The sequence below is a fragment of the Trematomus bernacchii genome, unplaced genomic scaffold (genome assembly GCF_902827165.1).
Source record: "Trematomus bernacchii unplaced genomic scaffold, fTreBer1.1, whole genome shotgun sequence".
NCBI lineage: Eukaryota > Metazoa > Chordata > Actinopteri > Perciformes > Nototheniidae > Trematomus > Trematomus bernacchii.
The window spans coordinates 2359944-2375296 of record NW_022987593.1 but is presented as its reverse complement, the minus strand read 5'-3'; the positions used below and the strand labels follow the sequence as shown (position 1 = coordinate 2375296).

The window sequence follows — 15353 nt, the reverse complement described above, 5'->3', positions numbered from 1 at the left end:
TATCAACATTTAAAAGAGAAATTTAGTTCAGAGAGCTGAGTCTGAATAATGTTAAAAACAGCCTGTAATTTAACAACAGCCTCCTTAATGGAGGGACCTACACAATACATCACGGTATCGTCCGCATAAAAATGTAAGGTTGCTCCATTAATATTGACATTTTCTACTACACTACCTTTATTCAACAACCTTTAAGCTAGTTATGTGGCAGTACTTTATTAAATCACAGCTATGTTTAGTAACAGACACAGTTATTTGTATTGGCTATTACTTTTTCGATTAATGAGTCCATCATTCAAAAAACGAAACCAAAATATTCAATTAAAATTTAAAAACAGAGAAAAGCAGAAACTTGCCGGAGAATCAAGAAGGAGAGGATATTTGGTGTTACTGTTTTCAAAACTAGTTGCATGATAAATAGCTTACTTACATAGTTGATGCACACTGATTGTCTTTTAACTCATCAGTAAATCAACTAATAGTGTCAGCAGTCAAATGACCCTTTAAGTTAATGTGTGTTGTGTTTGTCCATCACATCCAGCTCTGAAGAGGTCCTTTGAGGTGGAGGATGTGGACACTTCCTCTCACTTGTCCCCTGGCTCCCGTCGAACCACCAGCTCCCCTCACCGTAACGCCATGTCTCCCACCAGCATCTACTACCGTGACCTGGGCACTCCCCCCCCAGCCCCGGCAACCACCACCACCACCACCACCACCAACAACAACAACCTCAACTTTACCCAACCCCGCTCCATCATGGGTGGAGGAGGCTCCAAGACCCCCGAGCCGGTGTCTCGCCGATCCGAACTCTCCATCGACATCTCCTCCTCCTCCAGCAAGCAGGTGGATAACATCACCAGCCCTTCTTCCACACGCTTTGCAACCAACAGCGCCCTGAAACGCCCTGAAGTCCTGGGCCACACCAAGACCCCCGAGATGAGCCAGAAGAGGGAGGTCACTTTCGCTAAGACGCCTACTGATTCTCCGGTGATACGCCGCAATGAAGGCAACAATAACAACAATGGCATCAGCAGGGCCCCTGAGCAGAATCACGCTCGCAAGTTTGAGCCTCCTAATCCCGGAGATTTCCGTAAACCTGAAATCAGCATCACCAGGGCTCCTCCAGAAAACAACGGCCACCACCAACCAGTGCACCACCCTCACCACCCCAACCCTCATCACAGCACCATCGTCACCACTTTCCGCTGCTCCTCGCCTAGTCATGGACGAAAATCCCCAAACACTGACAGTAAGTTTGTTTAATCATAGCACCTTTAAGAGCAACACATTTAAATACGTCAACTCAATACTTGCTGACCTTCAATGTTTTTTATATTCTCACCTTACTTCACTGATGCAGAAGTGAAGTTAAGAGAGATGTTACAGACACTTATGTCCACCAAGTGAAAAAGCCATGGCAAAATGCATCCAACCAACAAATAATGGAAAATCTGAGTAACATAGGGTCTAAAAAAAGGCTAAAATAGTTATATATTTCCATTTCCTTGTTCTTGGGACTGAATTAGCTGTGGTTTGTAGAATGCTAGCGGAAAGACTGCTAAAATGGTTTTAATGTGTTGATTCTTCTTTGTTAACACATAATATCTTTAGGGTCTCATATAGAGTCTAATGATGTTGTTGGAGTGTTGTGTAAAAGGTTAATCAGAGACTTAACTATTTTAGCCTAGCAGTGCTTTGGTGCAGATTTAGCTCAACATCCTGTGTGATTGCTTTAGCACAGACATACCAGTTTGGAGAGACACTGTCATCAGTGGAAAAGAGATAAAAGTAGTTGAAATAGGCTATCTTAAAGTCAAATAAAACCAAATGACACCTAATTATGTGTGAAGGAAAGGGAAACTTTTCCCTCTTGGGTTTAAGTTATTTTACATTCAAACCCCACTGGATAAAAACAGTCTAATTTTCCAGATTACATTTCATTGGGGCCCTGATTCGTTTGGGTTTTTTCTTCTGACTTCATAACTTCCTGCTCCTTCTCCACACACACACTGAGGCAGCAGAATAATGCCAGTATCGGATCTCTCAATGTGAAAAAAAGTCAGTAACAGGAGCAGCTTTTTCATTAGTCTGATGTCTGCATGTGATCGTGTCGGCCTGTCTGTCAGGAGAAACAGCAGACTGTGGGTCTGTATTTGTGGTAATCCATGTCTGCTAATGCAGTATTGGAGCCGACTTGGTTTTATATTGTGATGAAAGTCAGCAGCACAGGCATATGGTAGTCAGATAGTACAGTTAGTAGTGCTTCAGTTAGAATATGCCATAAAGAAGGATGAATATCATATAATGTACATATGTAATATATATGTAACATTTTAGGACATTGTATGGAACTTAGACCTGCAAAAACTGACAATCATCACCTTTTAGGATATGATAAACTTGTTAGCAAACAGTTGCATATATTGACAGATAAGCAGCAACAATATCATTCGTTTTAAAGGTTAATGTGTTTGGCTCCTTGCAAATCATTTGTAATATTCTTTCTTTTTTGGCTCTGTTTGTGTGCTCTACCAATTCCAGAGGGTAAATATCCGTTCCATTTAGATACAGCTAAATTATCCATTATGTTGACTTTCTAGTTTGTAAATCTGCTGTGCGGGCATGAGCAGGTAGTGTACAGTTTATCTTAAGAGCTTTTTCACTGAACACATGTGCTTGCTGCATCCTTGAGAGCGGTGAGAGCGAACCAGAAAACAGTTGTAGACCGGAGAGCTGCACAATAAGCTGACGTAAATAAAGTAATAAAGCTCCAGAAAGCAGAGGGGAGCTAATTGGATTAATCAGATAACCCAAATCACTTCCTACCTGACCTTCACTTTATAATTTGCTCTTGATTAATTATAATGATGGTGCTTTCTTGTTGATTTTGGCCATTTTGTGTGAAATATTCCTAGTTTTACTGGCTGTGTTTAAAAAAGTTTCTACTTCAAATGACTACATTTTAGTCTGTTCCTGTGCTGAGAGTTTGACATGCTTCTCTTGTAGATTATGGGGGTGGTCTACATGTATTTGTCCACAGAGAGAGGCACTAATGGGGTCTAAATGGAGGGTGACCTGCCTGAGGGGCCCACCCTGCTTTACTTTACACATTATCAAGAGAGCTAAACCCACACAAAATAACTCACACACTTATAAAAGTACTGCTGTCACATATTAAATATATGATAAAATGTACTTGTTTCTATAAACTATAAACCCTTTGGCCAAAGTCATATCAAAATCAGAAATACACATTGTTTATTTGCCCATGTTTGTTTATTTGGTCCAGTTGTAAGTGCTTTCAATTGGTTTTTAGAGCTATTTTGAAAATTGACCACCTAGAAGAGCTTTTGCCAACCCCGAAAGCAAAGTTTATTAGGCATAGTTTTATTATTTTGCCTATGGCTGTCAACTGTGTCTTTGGGACTTGATTAGATAAGCATGACTTCCTGCCATTTCAGTTTTTCCTCGAGGAAATGACATCACACATCATTTGGCTCACAAACACACACGCAAAAGCACACCGAGTATCCTCTGCTTCCTTCCGTGTTCTGTCAGTGTGATTGTTTCCCCCGCTGCGTGACCTCACTGCAGTGCACTTCCTCTCTCAGGGGTCATGTGATCCAGTCAGCTTCCCAGCTAATATCCCTGTGTGCTTTGATCAAAGCATCAGAGAGTGAGACACACTTTGTTTTATGCAAAAGGTCAACATGAAAGGTGCTTTGGACACAAAACACACATAATGTAGAGTGTACTGCAGTTGTTGGAAGATCACTGAAGATCAAATATGTAATTATTTGTGTCTTTACAAAGTCAGGGAAGCTCATCCACAAGAATACCCACAAAGACATGTATGTGCTCGATCCTGGTCCCCGTGATTATTTGTTGGCTACTTTCTTCTTTTGGGAACTAAATGTCTTGGGTTTTGTACCGTAAAACAGTGTACTGTTGACAAAACATACATTTGAAGATGTAACTTTGGACTCTTAGAAAGTGTGGATGGCATTTTTAGCTATTGTATTACCGTAAAGTTTCAACAACAAAAAAAGGGTGGGCACCCGAAAAGAAAAATCTATTAATTGATGAAATGATTTGCCAGACTAATCGGCAATGACAATAATCTTACGTCACAGTCCTACAGTTTATCAAACCCTTTAATCTAATGGATGTTCCACTAACCTGGTAGGTACTATATTGCAAATAGTATGTTATAGGAAAATTGTATTGACAATATTGGCCAAAGTATTTTGGTTGAGATACCAAGGATTTAGAATATGTTCTTCACAGAAAATGAGCCAAAGCCAATGAGTCTCAGGTTGAAAAAACAATTAATTGCACACATTTTCTTTTAGTAAACACTGAAAACGGGTCCCACAGACTCAAACAGCACACAAGGGTTAAAGGTAAGCATATAATAATGTTAAAATGTGCTAAATATATACACTGCCTGCAAAAACGAGTAAAAGTAGCTCACGACTTGTTTTATTTTTTTAAAGTAGCTCTCATCCTAAAAAAGGTTGGAGAGCCCTGATTTAGATGTATTTATTATTTGTATTAGTTGTCTATATATGTATTTGCAGAGACATGTGCATACAAATATTACCACTTGGTATAATGTGAAGACTAAAGTGTATAATATTATACAATATAAGTGCTTCAAGTGCAGGACGGAATTCATACAGAATCGTTGTCATGACATCGAATCGTTGTGATGAGTGATGGTAGATGTTCCAAAGGAGAATGAGAAAGAGAACCTCGCCGTCAGGTTCACTGCCGGCCACAGACACCAGAGTCCCTGTGATTAGGATCTGGTCGCATATCTCGACAGCAGGGTCTGCTGCGCATCAATCCATCAAACACAGCACAGAGAACTCTATCTAACATCTGAGTGTAGGCCACCTGTGGTCCAAAATGAAACATTTCTTATCACGTTTCAGAGCTGCTTTGACATTTGAGGAACTTTGTTTAACCTACAGACTTTGTTATGGTCTTCATATGATAGTCACTTTAGGACAACGATTAGTACAGGGCTGCAACAACCTTCATTATTGATCAATCTGATCATTATTATCTTTTTTTTGTTAATTGTCAGTAAACAATTTAAATGTTGTCATAATTTCAAACAGGTCAAGGTGACATATTCAAAATTGTTGTTTTATTCAAACAATCAAGCTACAACCAGTGAATGATTGACATTTGTTCGATTTAAAAACATATTAAAACGATGAATGGTTCCTCAAAATAGTTGGCAATTATTTTGTTATTGATTTAATAATTAAAGGTAGGGTAGGTAAGTTTGAGAAACCGGCTCGAGATACACTTTTTGTTATATTCCATGGAATGCTCTTAATATCCCGATAGCAATGAATATCTTAAGTGCTTTGACAAATAATCCATAAAACAATGTCATCTGTGGAAGCCGTAGTACTGTAAAAAGCACGACCAATCATTTTAGCCGGCCCGGCTAAAATAACTGGATGGCCTACCTGCCTGTCAGCCTTCCATCTGGGCACAAACTTATCTCGTGCCCTCATTGGTCATGTGCGCGTTCGTGTGTGTTGGAGGAGGGGCTCTATAAGGAAGTGGCAGATTTTTCCGGTTGTGTATTTTCAAATTCTAGCGATCTTGAGCCGGTTTCTCAAATGTACCTACCCTACCTTTAACTGAATGGATTCACACAACAATGGGCACTTTTTTTTTTATACATTGTTTCAACAAATGCTTGCTGTCAGTACATCTACAATAGCTCGACTATAAATAGTAAAGTTATCACCTGGAAGAGATTGGTAGGTTATCATTAGGGTCACACCAGTAACCTCATTTAACGAATCCTTTGAGTTATTTTATTGGGATATTTAAAGTTGCGAAAGAAATCCATCTAAACGTAATTACTGTGACGGCACTAAAGGGAGTTGAAAGAAAAACAAAGCCACAGTATAAATAGTGCTCCTTTCTGCTTAGGTAAGAAATATGAAAATGTAATTACAGTGCCTTTTCATGTGGCATTGAGTCCTCTCTTCCTGTGTGATGGTAAATAACGAAAGTGATGTCCTGATTTCAACCTACCAGATTATGTATGCTGAACTGGAATTTGTCCTTATATGGCCTAAATAAACAGATTATCTTGTAGAACATTTGTTTCCCTAATTGAGGTGTGGTGTAGTGTAGAGGTGTAATTATGGAAGAAAGCGCAAGTGAAACCATTTGTCTTGTATTTAAATTGCCCTTCTGAAAGTAGGGAGGAGGGGACAGCAGAGGGCTGTGGGCGATTTGTCTCTGCCTGTCCTTAGGTCAGGAAAGGGCACGCGCACACACAAAAACACTCAAACACACTTCCTTCATCTCATATTTTGTTGTGTTTCAGCGAGACACCTACACTAGCACACACAGACCTACAGGCACCCTGAGGTGAAGGCATAGCCGAGGTCAATCCTCTGCTAGCGTAATTACCCTGGACTGATCCCAGACCATTACTCAGTGTGACCTGTCGGATAATTACCCACAAAAAAGGGGAGAGAGAGGCAGAGACAAAGAGAGAGTTTTTTGCCTATGTGCTTGTGATAGGGAACTGTTGGTGACCTAAAAAAACATTGTTCTACTGTATGTGGTTTTCTGTTGACATGTTGTTCAAGCATATCACTAATTGTTGCTTTGCACGACATGTCTTTAGTCTTTTTAAATGTTACTGTTAGTTTAAAGTGATCATGTAGGAATTTACTTGCTCAATAACTATTTGATAAATAAAATGTTACATTGATATATTTGCAAACCAATAGGCCCTTTTCATCCCTCCTCAAATGTGTACAAGTAGTTAAATCAGTACATTGGATAGGTTGAAAGATGAAAACAATTTTAAAAAGGAAAGTTAAAACGTGGAAATGATTTCAAACATTGGCTTAATTATGTCTGTTCCTCCTGTTCCATAAAGAGCTGATTTGTTTAATGACATTTTAAGCTGGATATTTTATGCATTTATTTTTTGCCTGGAGAAGGTCACACTAAGATGTTCTTACACTGAAGCACAGATTGTCTCTGACTGTGTTGTCTTGAAGTCTATGAGCCTCCAAACTGTAAAGTCTATCATATCAGTTCAAACGAGTCCAAGGGTGATAACGGTGACAAGTGTCACTTCTCATTATCTTGAATGTGACTTTCACTGTTGATGTGCTTCCTGAACAAGCCACCAGGAGGCAGTGTGTGACAGGTGAAATCTGTTTAGACACTGAACCTGGCACCAGGTAATATTAATCTGTATTTTAACCTTTTTTTAAAGGCAGTTTTATTTACAAAGAAAACTCTAAATCAATTTGTATTTCTGTCCTTTCTCTCAGAGCATTGAGCTCGATAAAGCTTCCCTAAAGTACAGAAGTGTGAAACCACACTGAGGTAGTGTTGCAGAAACCCAACACAAAGATGTCAGCCTATTTCCGTTCATGTTTTAAACTCTCCAATAGATCACAAAGATAGACACTTATTGAAAACATTGTATTGAAGAAAGGACATAAAGGAGTTTTCTTTTTTCTATTGGAGGAGGAGGATGGAGCTGAGAGAAATGGGAAAGGATTAGCCCTGCAGACCCAGATAAACAAACGACCCACACACACCCACAGACTAGCAAACACACACATCCCCCCTCTCCCCAGATAAGGCTTTCGGAAGTTGAAGTTTACATTGAGCATCTGGGGGAAGTCAAGGGTTAAAGAAGTTTCCCACCACTGCAGGAAGACCTTTGTCCTCTTTAGTCATCTAGCCAAATCCCAAAACTGTAGTAAACGCCCCTTTTTCATTGACTCTCTCCTGCATACTGTGAATACGACACTTTCACACATCATGTTTACATGCGTATAAAAGCACACACATTGTTAAGCACTATCCACTCCCTCTCATCGCACATGGCTTTTGGCAGAATGATCCCACTTTGTCTTCCACAGGGAGTTTAACATAACAGCCTAACTTTGGATATGCACACATAATCACTTAAAGCCCCTTAATCGACCCTTTTCATCACCATAAGATAAAAGACACATAGTAGGATATGGGCCATCAGAGGTTGATGAAGCAGACCCAGATAACAGTTACTCAGTTAATGTTATCTTTATTCTCCAGGTGAATCCTCCCAATGTTTATCCAGATATGACTCCACTGGGAAAATGATGTCCCTTATCTTGGCAAAGGAGATGAAAAAACAAAGCCAGAGTCATGCAGTAATGTAGGTCTCGAAATGGAGTTTAAGAAAACATGCACGCATGAGTCATAGTTGGAAAAATAGAGGAATAAAGCACATTTAAAAGACCTGCAATCCAAATGTCCTAAAAACGACAAATATTCGATCTGTTTATTTAAGGCCCAGAGTTGTTTCAATGAAGAAGAAAGGTTCATACCAGGCTAGTTTTTCCTCATATTCTCTTGTAATGATGTTTGGCCCACGTGTTTAGGGATAGAGGACATACTAGAATAACAATAACTGTGTGTGTGTTTGTGCGTATGTGACAGGCAGATGGCCATTTGTGCCACAGTCCTGCCATCTGCTGAAATGACTAGATGAAAGTAGACAAGGAGCAGAGGGTCGTTCTGTGAGGGTGTGAGTTGGTCTGAAATGAGCTTGTGTGGAAAATGAAGAATAAGAGGGAGCATTCTTGCCCCTTATGTTACAGAAACTGCATAATCACTTCAGTGTGTGTCCTCCTTTAGCATGCCCGAGATTCTCTGTAAAAACATTTGTTTGGCTGCAAAACTTGCTGGCTTTGAAGAGAACGCCACCAATTTAGAACTGTGCCTACATTTCCCACAATGCAGATAGTGACAGTGCCAATGATACTGACTCGGGTGATATCATTAAAGCAATCAATCTGATTTCATGTAACTCCCCAGATTACTAAATGTGTCTTGCAAGGCTGACATACAAATCTCCGGGAAGTTGGCGCAACGAAACGATTTAAATTAAAAAAACTATAATGTATATCAAAATCCTTTGTCAATCTTTCCCCCCATAAATACAAAAAACAAACCTGAGACTACAGCTGCGTTAGGCTTAGACATTTTGAAGTGACATAAATACAATTTTTAAATCATAATTTTACTCCGGCAAGACCAAGTTATTGTTAAAACATCATGGTCCACTGGGCTGTGATGAAGTGATGGTGAAGAGTAGTTTCAGTGACACTTACTGTTTCCAGGCTGTCAGCTCTGTGAAATCCAACTGTGCGAGCTCTCATCTCTATGTCAGCTGGGAAGCTCTCAGATCATAGGCAGCACAGTGCAAAGATAAACCTTAAGAAAAAAAGAACTTCTACTGTTTTACAAAGGTTTAGGCAGAAGGGAAGTAATGCATACCTTTCCTGGTTATAATCCGTATTGCCTCTTTTGCGTTCTTAAATCCCCTCACTTTTTCAGTCCACAGATTCATGTTTTAGATTAGCTGAGTAAACCTTGTGCAGGCGTTCTGCTCAACTGACTGATTGGTTCCTCAGTTGGGAATGTACAGACAGACTTTGAAGGCACTAACAAACAGACTGGATCTTATGTCACTCATAACTAATGTTTGTGGTGTTAATTTAGGGATTTAGAGAATATATCTGTAGCTTTGTGGTTTACAGGCAATTAGATTCTTTGAAGAAAGCCGTCATCTGTTGAGAAAAGCCCTGGCAATGAAGCCTGAAGGAGCTTTGGGGCAAACTTTTACCTCATGCCTCGATGGTGTGAAGGGCTTCGTGATGCTGCACAGCAGACTGCAAACGTCAACATCACTCAGTGAAAGAGGACGCAGATGGAGAAAACAAAGCCACAATTTAAGATTGGGGGGAAAGGGCAAGTTTCCTCGGATGAGTTAGTTTTTTTATGCACTGGCAAACTCAAATTCAATATTTATTTGAAGTTGTTCTTGATTTCCTGTCCTGGCAATCACATTCTGCATGTTTAACCAATGCAACAAATCATTTTTCTTGTGATCTCTAGAGGCTTGCTTGTCTCTCTCTCTCTGCACATGGAAGGTTTCTATTATAGATAATTAGCATCATAACAGAACTAGATGTTTCGGGAAGACGTGCAGCGGCCGCGCAAGGAGTTTAATCACAGAGCTCCTTCAGGCTTCTCTTCGTTTTTAGAGTTGAGTCATCTCTGTCCCTCGCCCCCGCAGATGCGGATGCAGCCAGGGGCCAGGGATTCCCCAGAAGGCCAATCCCTTGGAGTCTTTGTTTGTTGTTCATCGGGGAAAGCTTCTAGAACATCAACAGAAATAGAGTACATGTTGGTGTGTGTGTGTATCGGGAAGCGTAGTTCGTAACATTAGTTCTTGTTCATGCACAGAATAGTGAATAATTTTACAGCAGCTGCCACAGGCTGGGAAATATCACAGGACTTCTTTGTCTTATGAGAGTTTTTTAAACGTTTTTTTTCTGGTTAAATACTCGAAGCAAGAAAGGGAAACAGACAGAAAGAGATGACTTCTACTTGCAGTGAGATATACAACCAACATGAGATGGAAACTCTTTGTAAGTATCTGTTTGCTGGTCTTTTGTGTCTGTGGGGGAGCACAACGGTTTTAGACTATCGCGCTGTGCAGGAAAGAGGGACAACTGGTTTATATGAAGGCCAATCAAGTCGAGGAATGATGTATCCTCTTCAGATGGGGATTGAAGGAAACGCATCCGAAGAAAAATCCTCCCAAGATGCTGGTTTAACATTTTATCCCTTTCTTTCTTTTTATTTTATTGCATACCGCATTGTTTAGTTAAACCAAATCTGCTTGCTGGACCCTTTTTTAAACTTCCTCTCAAAATCCTTTCTTCATTAAGTAGAAGAAAAAGCTTTGATTGAAATTAAGCAATATGGGTGTTATCTTTGTCTTATCAAAGTCCTTTAAGCTAGCTCTCTCTTTTAGGCAGGCCAGCTGGAAAAGCTTTGGTGGCTTAAAAGAGACCAAAAGACACTATAGGCACACACTTCCCCATAAACAAAGCTTGGACCACAAACTCTGTCCAGTTTATCTAAGCGGTCAGCGTTATGCAAACAGCACAGGGATTTTACTCTGTTAGTATGGTAAGGAGCTGATGAAAAAGCCTGAGTTATTGTAACCTTGAGGTATAATGTGGTGTGTAAAGCTGGGGTATGAGAAGGAATTAACTTGGAGTGAAGTATTTTAATGTCAACATGTGAAGTAGCTAAAGATATACTGTATACACAGATGAATCTGTACTGTTAATGTACAGTGTACAGATTCAGTGAGAGGGGGAAGGTTGAGTTTTGTAGGCCACTTTAGGGTGTTGAGATAAACCGTCACTCATCACACACATGCTGTCTCCATTTGCACACCAGGGCAGCAGAGCAGCCACAGCATAAAACACAACAGGAAGTCTCCAACAGACCCAGCTATCTTCCCTGTAGACATCCAGGCCAGATGTTCTTCTTCTTTCCCCTGTCCCTCTTCCAACCACCACCCCCCTCCTCCTTCCTCTCCTCTTTCCCTTACTCCCTCCCTTTCTTCTTATTTTCTGCCCTTCCTTCAGTCCCCCCTCCTCTCGGGGAGGATGTGTCACTGAGTCACTCGGTCAGCTGAGTCATGGAGGTGACTATTTTAATCAGCTCCATATGTGCTCTGCCCTGATTTGGTGGCCTTCAGCAATCAGCCCTGACCTCCTGGCCAATCACAGAGCTCGCCAACGGGCCTCACTGCATGCCAGTCATCACATATTCTTCAGTTACCTCACAGCACACATGATTTGATGAGTGTGGTCATCCAAAATGGCCACTGTGTTTCAAGAGAAAAATTATGGAACACAACTTCAATCTTATGTATGAGCTGTGCAGAGCAGAATTAAACTATTGGCTTTACTGGAATCAAAAGTTTATATACATTTTAGTTAACGTAAAACTAGTACAGAATGTCTAATCCCAGAATATTATGTAGATTCACTGGATTACATTTATTATTGCATGAATTGTACATGACTTTAATGTTGCCGTTTGTAAACATTGAGCTACTTATTTTTCTGAATATGTAAAGTAACTGAAGTTATGAACAGGAGTAAAGCAAATACATTATGTTTCCTACATGTATTCTAGAAGCATAACATGGACATTCTAATTTGACTTAAAGGTGGGGTAGGTACATTTGAGAAACCGGCTCGAGATACAGTTTTTGTTATATTCCATGGAATACTCTTAACATCCCGATAGCAATGAATATCTTAAGTGCTTTGACAAAAAATCCATAAAAAAATGTCATCTGTGGAAGCCGTAATACTGTAAAAAGCATGACCAATCATTTTAGCGGGCCCGGCTAAAATAACTGGATGGCCTACCTGCCTGTCAGCCTTCCATCTGTGCACAAACTTATCTCGTGCCCTCATTGATCATGTGCGCGTTCGTGTGTGTTGGAGGAGGGGCTCTGTAAGGAAGTGGCAGATTTTTTCCGGCTGTGTATTTTCAAATTCTAGCGCACTCGAGCTGGTTTCTCCAAAATTACCTACCCCACCTTTAACTACAGTTATTGAGTAAATGTACTTATTTCCCTTTCCCCACTATATAATGTAAACAGGGAGCTGTACGGTACACTTGATACTTATTTTGAAATGAGTCTAGATAAAAAGCATGCACAAACACACACAGTGCATGTCCGCTGCCAACACACTTAATCACCAAGCCTGGATTCAAATTGAATTCATTTGCGATGGATGTTTTGCTCAAAGCTGCTTTTGATGCTCTCAGGAAAACTAATAAAATCACTTTGGGACACAGAACAGACCTCTCTTTTAATGTTTGGTTCCCACAGGAGGAAATGGTAACTTCAGTCACTGGTGGGTCATATATTGCACTGACAACATTGTTTATTGTTAAGTGAGAGCTTCAGTTGAAAATGTTTACTTTACTGCACAGAGATATACATCGGGAATGTGTCAGACTTTTTACCCAGAACCCCCAAAAGACTGTTCATCCGGCTTCTAGGACAGTAAAATGTATACTTAATGTCCTATTTGACTGGAGATGGCAGATTTATGATCTGAAAAAAAACAGTGAAAGACCTTTGCTTGATGCTGATAACATATTGAAAAACTGGAAAAGACATAAAAACTGAACCAAGGCCCATCAAAATGTTTAAAATCAGAAGCCAATGGGTTGTTGATTGCATTTGCTGTTCATACACTGTCTATAAGATAAATTAAAGTTTTTATTAGAAACTGACATAAAGTTAATCTCGACCAATAATGAGTTGTCTAAAAAGTGTTTAAAATAAAAGTTCTAGAGGGTTAAATCAAGTCAGCTTCATGGTCGTTTAATAGAACATGACATCTAGGACTTTTATATGGAAACAATATTGAACATTTTCCAAATGATCACCTGAAATAAACACTTAGACAAATGCATTCATGGTTTTGTGCATTTCAAAACGAAACCACACCAAGTGTGAGATTCAGTTCCAGCTTCAGCAGGAAGGAAGTGTTTTCTGCTGATTGTTATGAAAATCTCTCTGAGACCTTTTGTCTTTATGCTGATTGAAAACTGTGAGCCAAAGCAAGAAAAGCAACACATTACATTATCTCTCCTTCCAGTGAGTCAAGATCAGATCCATGTTACCAGAGTCTTTCCTTAATCATGAAACTATTTTTAGACAACATTTTCTAACATGTGGACTACATTAGTGTTTTGCAGTTAGCGGGTTGGCGCTAAGAGAACTCTGTGTTGTGGGTGCACTTTGACACAGAAACAATCCATATTTCCAGAGAATATTTGGGGTTTTGCAAACACTTTCATCTACTCTGGAGCCAATATTTACTTCATTGCAAGTTGATTCTCTCAAATTGTTGTACATTTGATATTCCTGTGAGCTGAGTAGTAGTAGATCACCAACAAAGTAAAATAGAGAAAGCACAACAGAGAGCATTTCAAACTTTTTATGAGATGTATCTGTTTGGCTTGTAGACAGGAACTCTTCTCTGCCTTTAAATATGTTTTTCTTTTGGTTTCTAAAATTGGAGATGTTCTGTTTTAGTCATGACTTTAGTCATAAGTCAACCACAGTTATGAAGGATGATTTTTTAGTCGAGTTGTCAGAGAAGGAGTGCCCTGAAGGATGAAGGAGGGGGATGGCCAAATACTTTTAATACACAAACAGTCTCACAGACACACAGTCCCCCCCGCCCCACACACCCTGCTGAAAAAAACAGCATAGACCAGCTTAAGATGGTTGCTGGTTTTAGCTGGTGTTAGGCTGGTTTAGTTGGTTTAGCTAAACCAGCATAGATGTCATGCTGGTCTATGCTGGTTTTAGCTGGTAGTTAAACTGGTCTATGCTGGTGAAGCTGGTATGTATGCTGGTCTACCAGCAGTCTTGCTGGCGAAACTGAAACAGACACTGACAGAGAGGGCGGGGCACGGGGGAATGGCGAGACGGCAGTGGTTGAAACAAAGCGGTATAAAACATGGTTTTGACTGGCACTAACGGTCGGGGAGTGAAGATCAGTTGAGCGTTTCTGTGACTGCGCCCAGCGGCTGCTCTTCTGAGAGGAACCGCTCTGACAGCTCTGTCTACTGGGAAACGCGCTAAAATTCCTTCTGGAGGTAAGCAACAGTACACAATTTCACCAAGTCTGAGAGTAAAAGCTTTCTCGAAGGTTCGTTTTGCTTTCTTACAATGTTACGTTAATGTTAACTTAACCTTACGTTTGCTAGGAGGCTATTGTTACTTCCCTTAACAAGAGCTAGCTGCCATCCTGGCCAGCTAAAGTGTCTAATGGCGCATTTCCATTGCAGCGCGTAGCTCGCTTTAAGCGTGCCGTGTCGTGCCGTCCCCTTTTTTGGTTGTGCTTCCACTAGGCCTCGTTCCGGCGCGGCACGGCGCGGGGCCCTAGAAAATTGTGGTTCTATCGGGGCCAACAAACAGGGCTGAGTCGGGCTGAGTATGCTAAACTAGAGAGAGGAGCGCTGGCAAGAAGGCTAGAACTACAACAAGATGGACATATTTGACCGTGATTTAATTGTAATACACGTTTCAAAATGATGCCGAAGTAACAACATACTGATACCGGTTAGTAAAAACCATGAATTAATGCTTTGTCAAGTCTGCAGACAGACGGCAGGCGAAAAACCTTTTAAAATTCGTGTTTTTCTAGATGGAGATTGGCTAAGCTAACGCAGTATATGCCCCGACCGTCCACACTCACAACAACGGCCTATACAGACATAAATAAAGCAGCGACTGTATTCACCATGACACAGGCAGTCTGTGGTGTGTACTTGTTTAACTTTTGTCGAGTTTCTGAACATATATAAGGAGCTGTGAGCTCTGAGTGCTCACAGCTAACGGCTGTGTTGTGTTTCTGGATTTCTCATTGAAGATGACGTCACGGCTCCGCCTA

General features: G+C 40.4%; 1 protein-coding gene across 4 annotated transcripts in view; it reads left to right on the top strand.

Moving 5' to 3' along the window:
- The window catches only part of LOC117482217 (septin-9-like), a 69401-nt gene that overhangs the window by 26837 nt on the left and 27211 nt on the right, over nucleotides 1–15353 (top strand). For 3 of the 4 annotated variants that reach the window (XM_034130248.1, XM_034130247.1, XM_034130246.1), the window contains exon 2: nucleotides 542–1249. In XM_034130248.1, coding sequence (XP_033986139.1) covers nucleotides 542–1249 — 708 coding nt within the window. Of the gene's footprint in view, nucleotides 1–541; nucleotides 1250–10462; nucleotides 10491–15353 lie in introns of those variants that run through there. The other variant, XM_034130249.1, reaches the window with a different exon arrangement.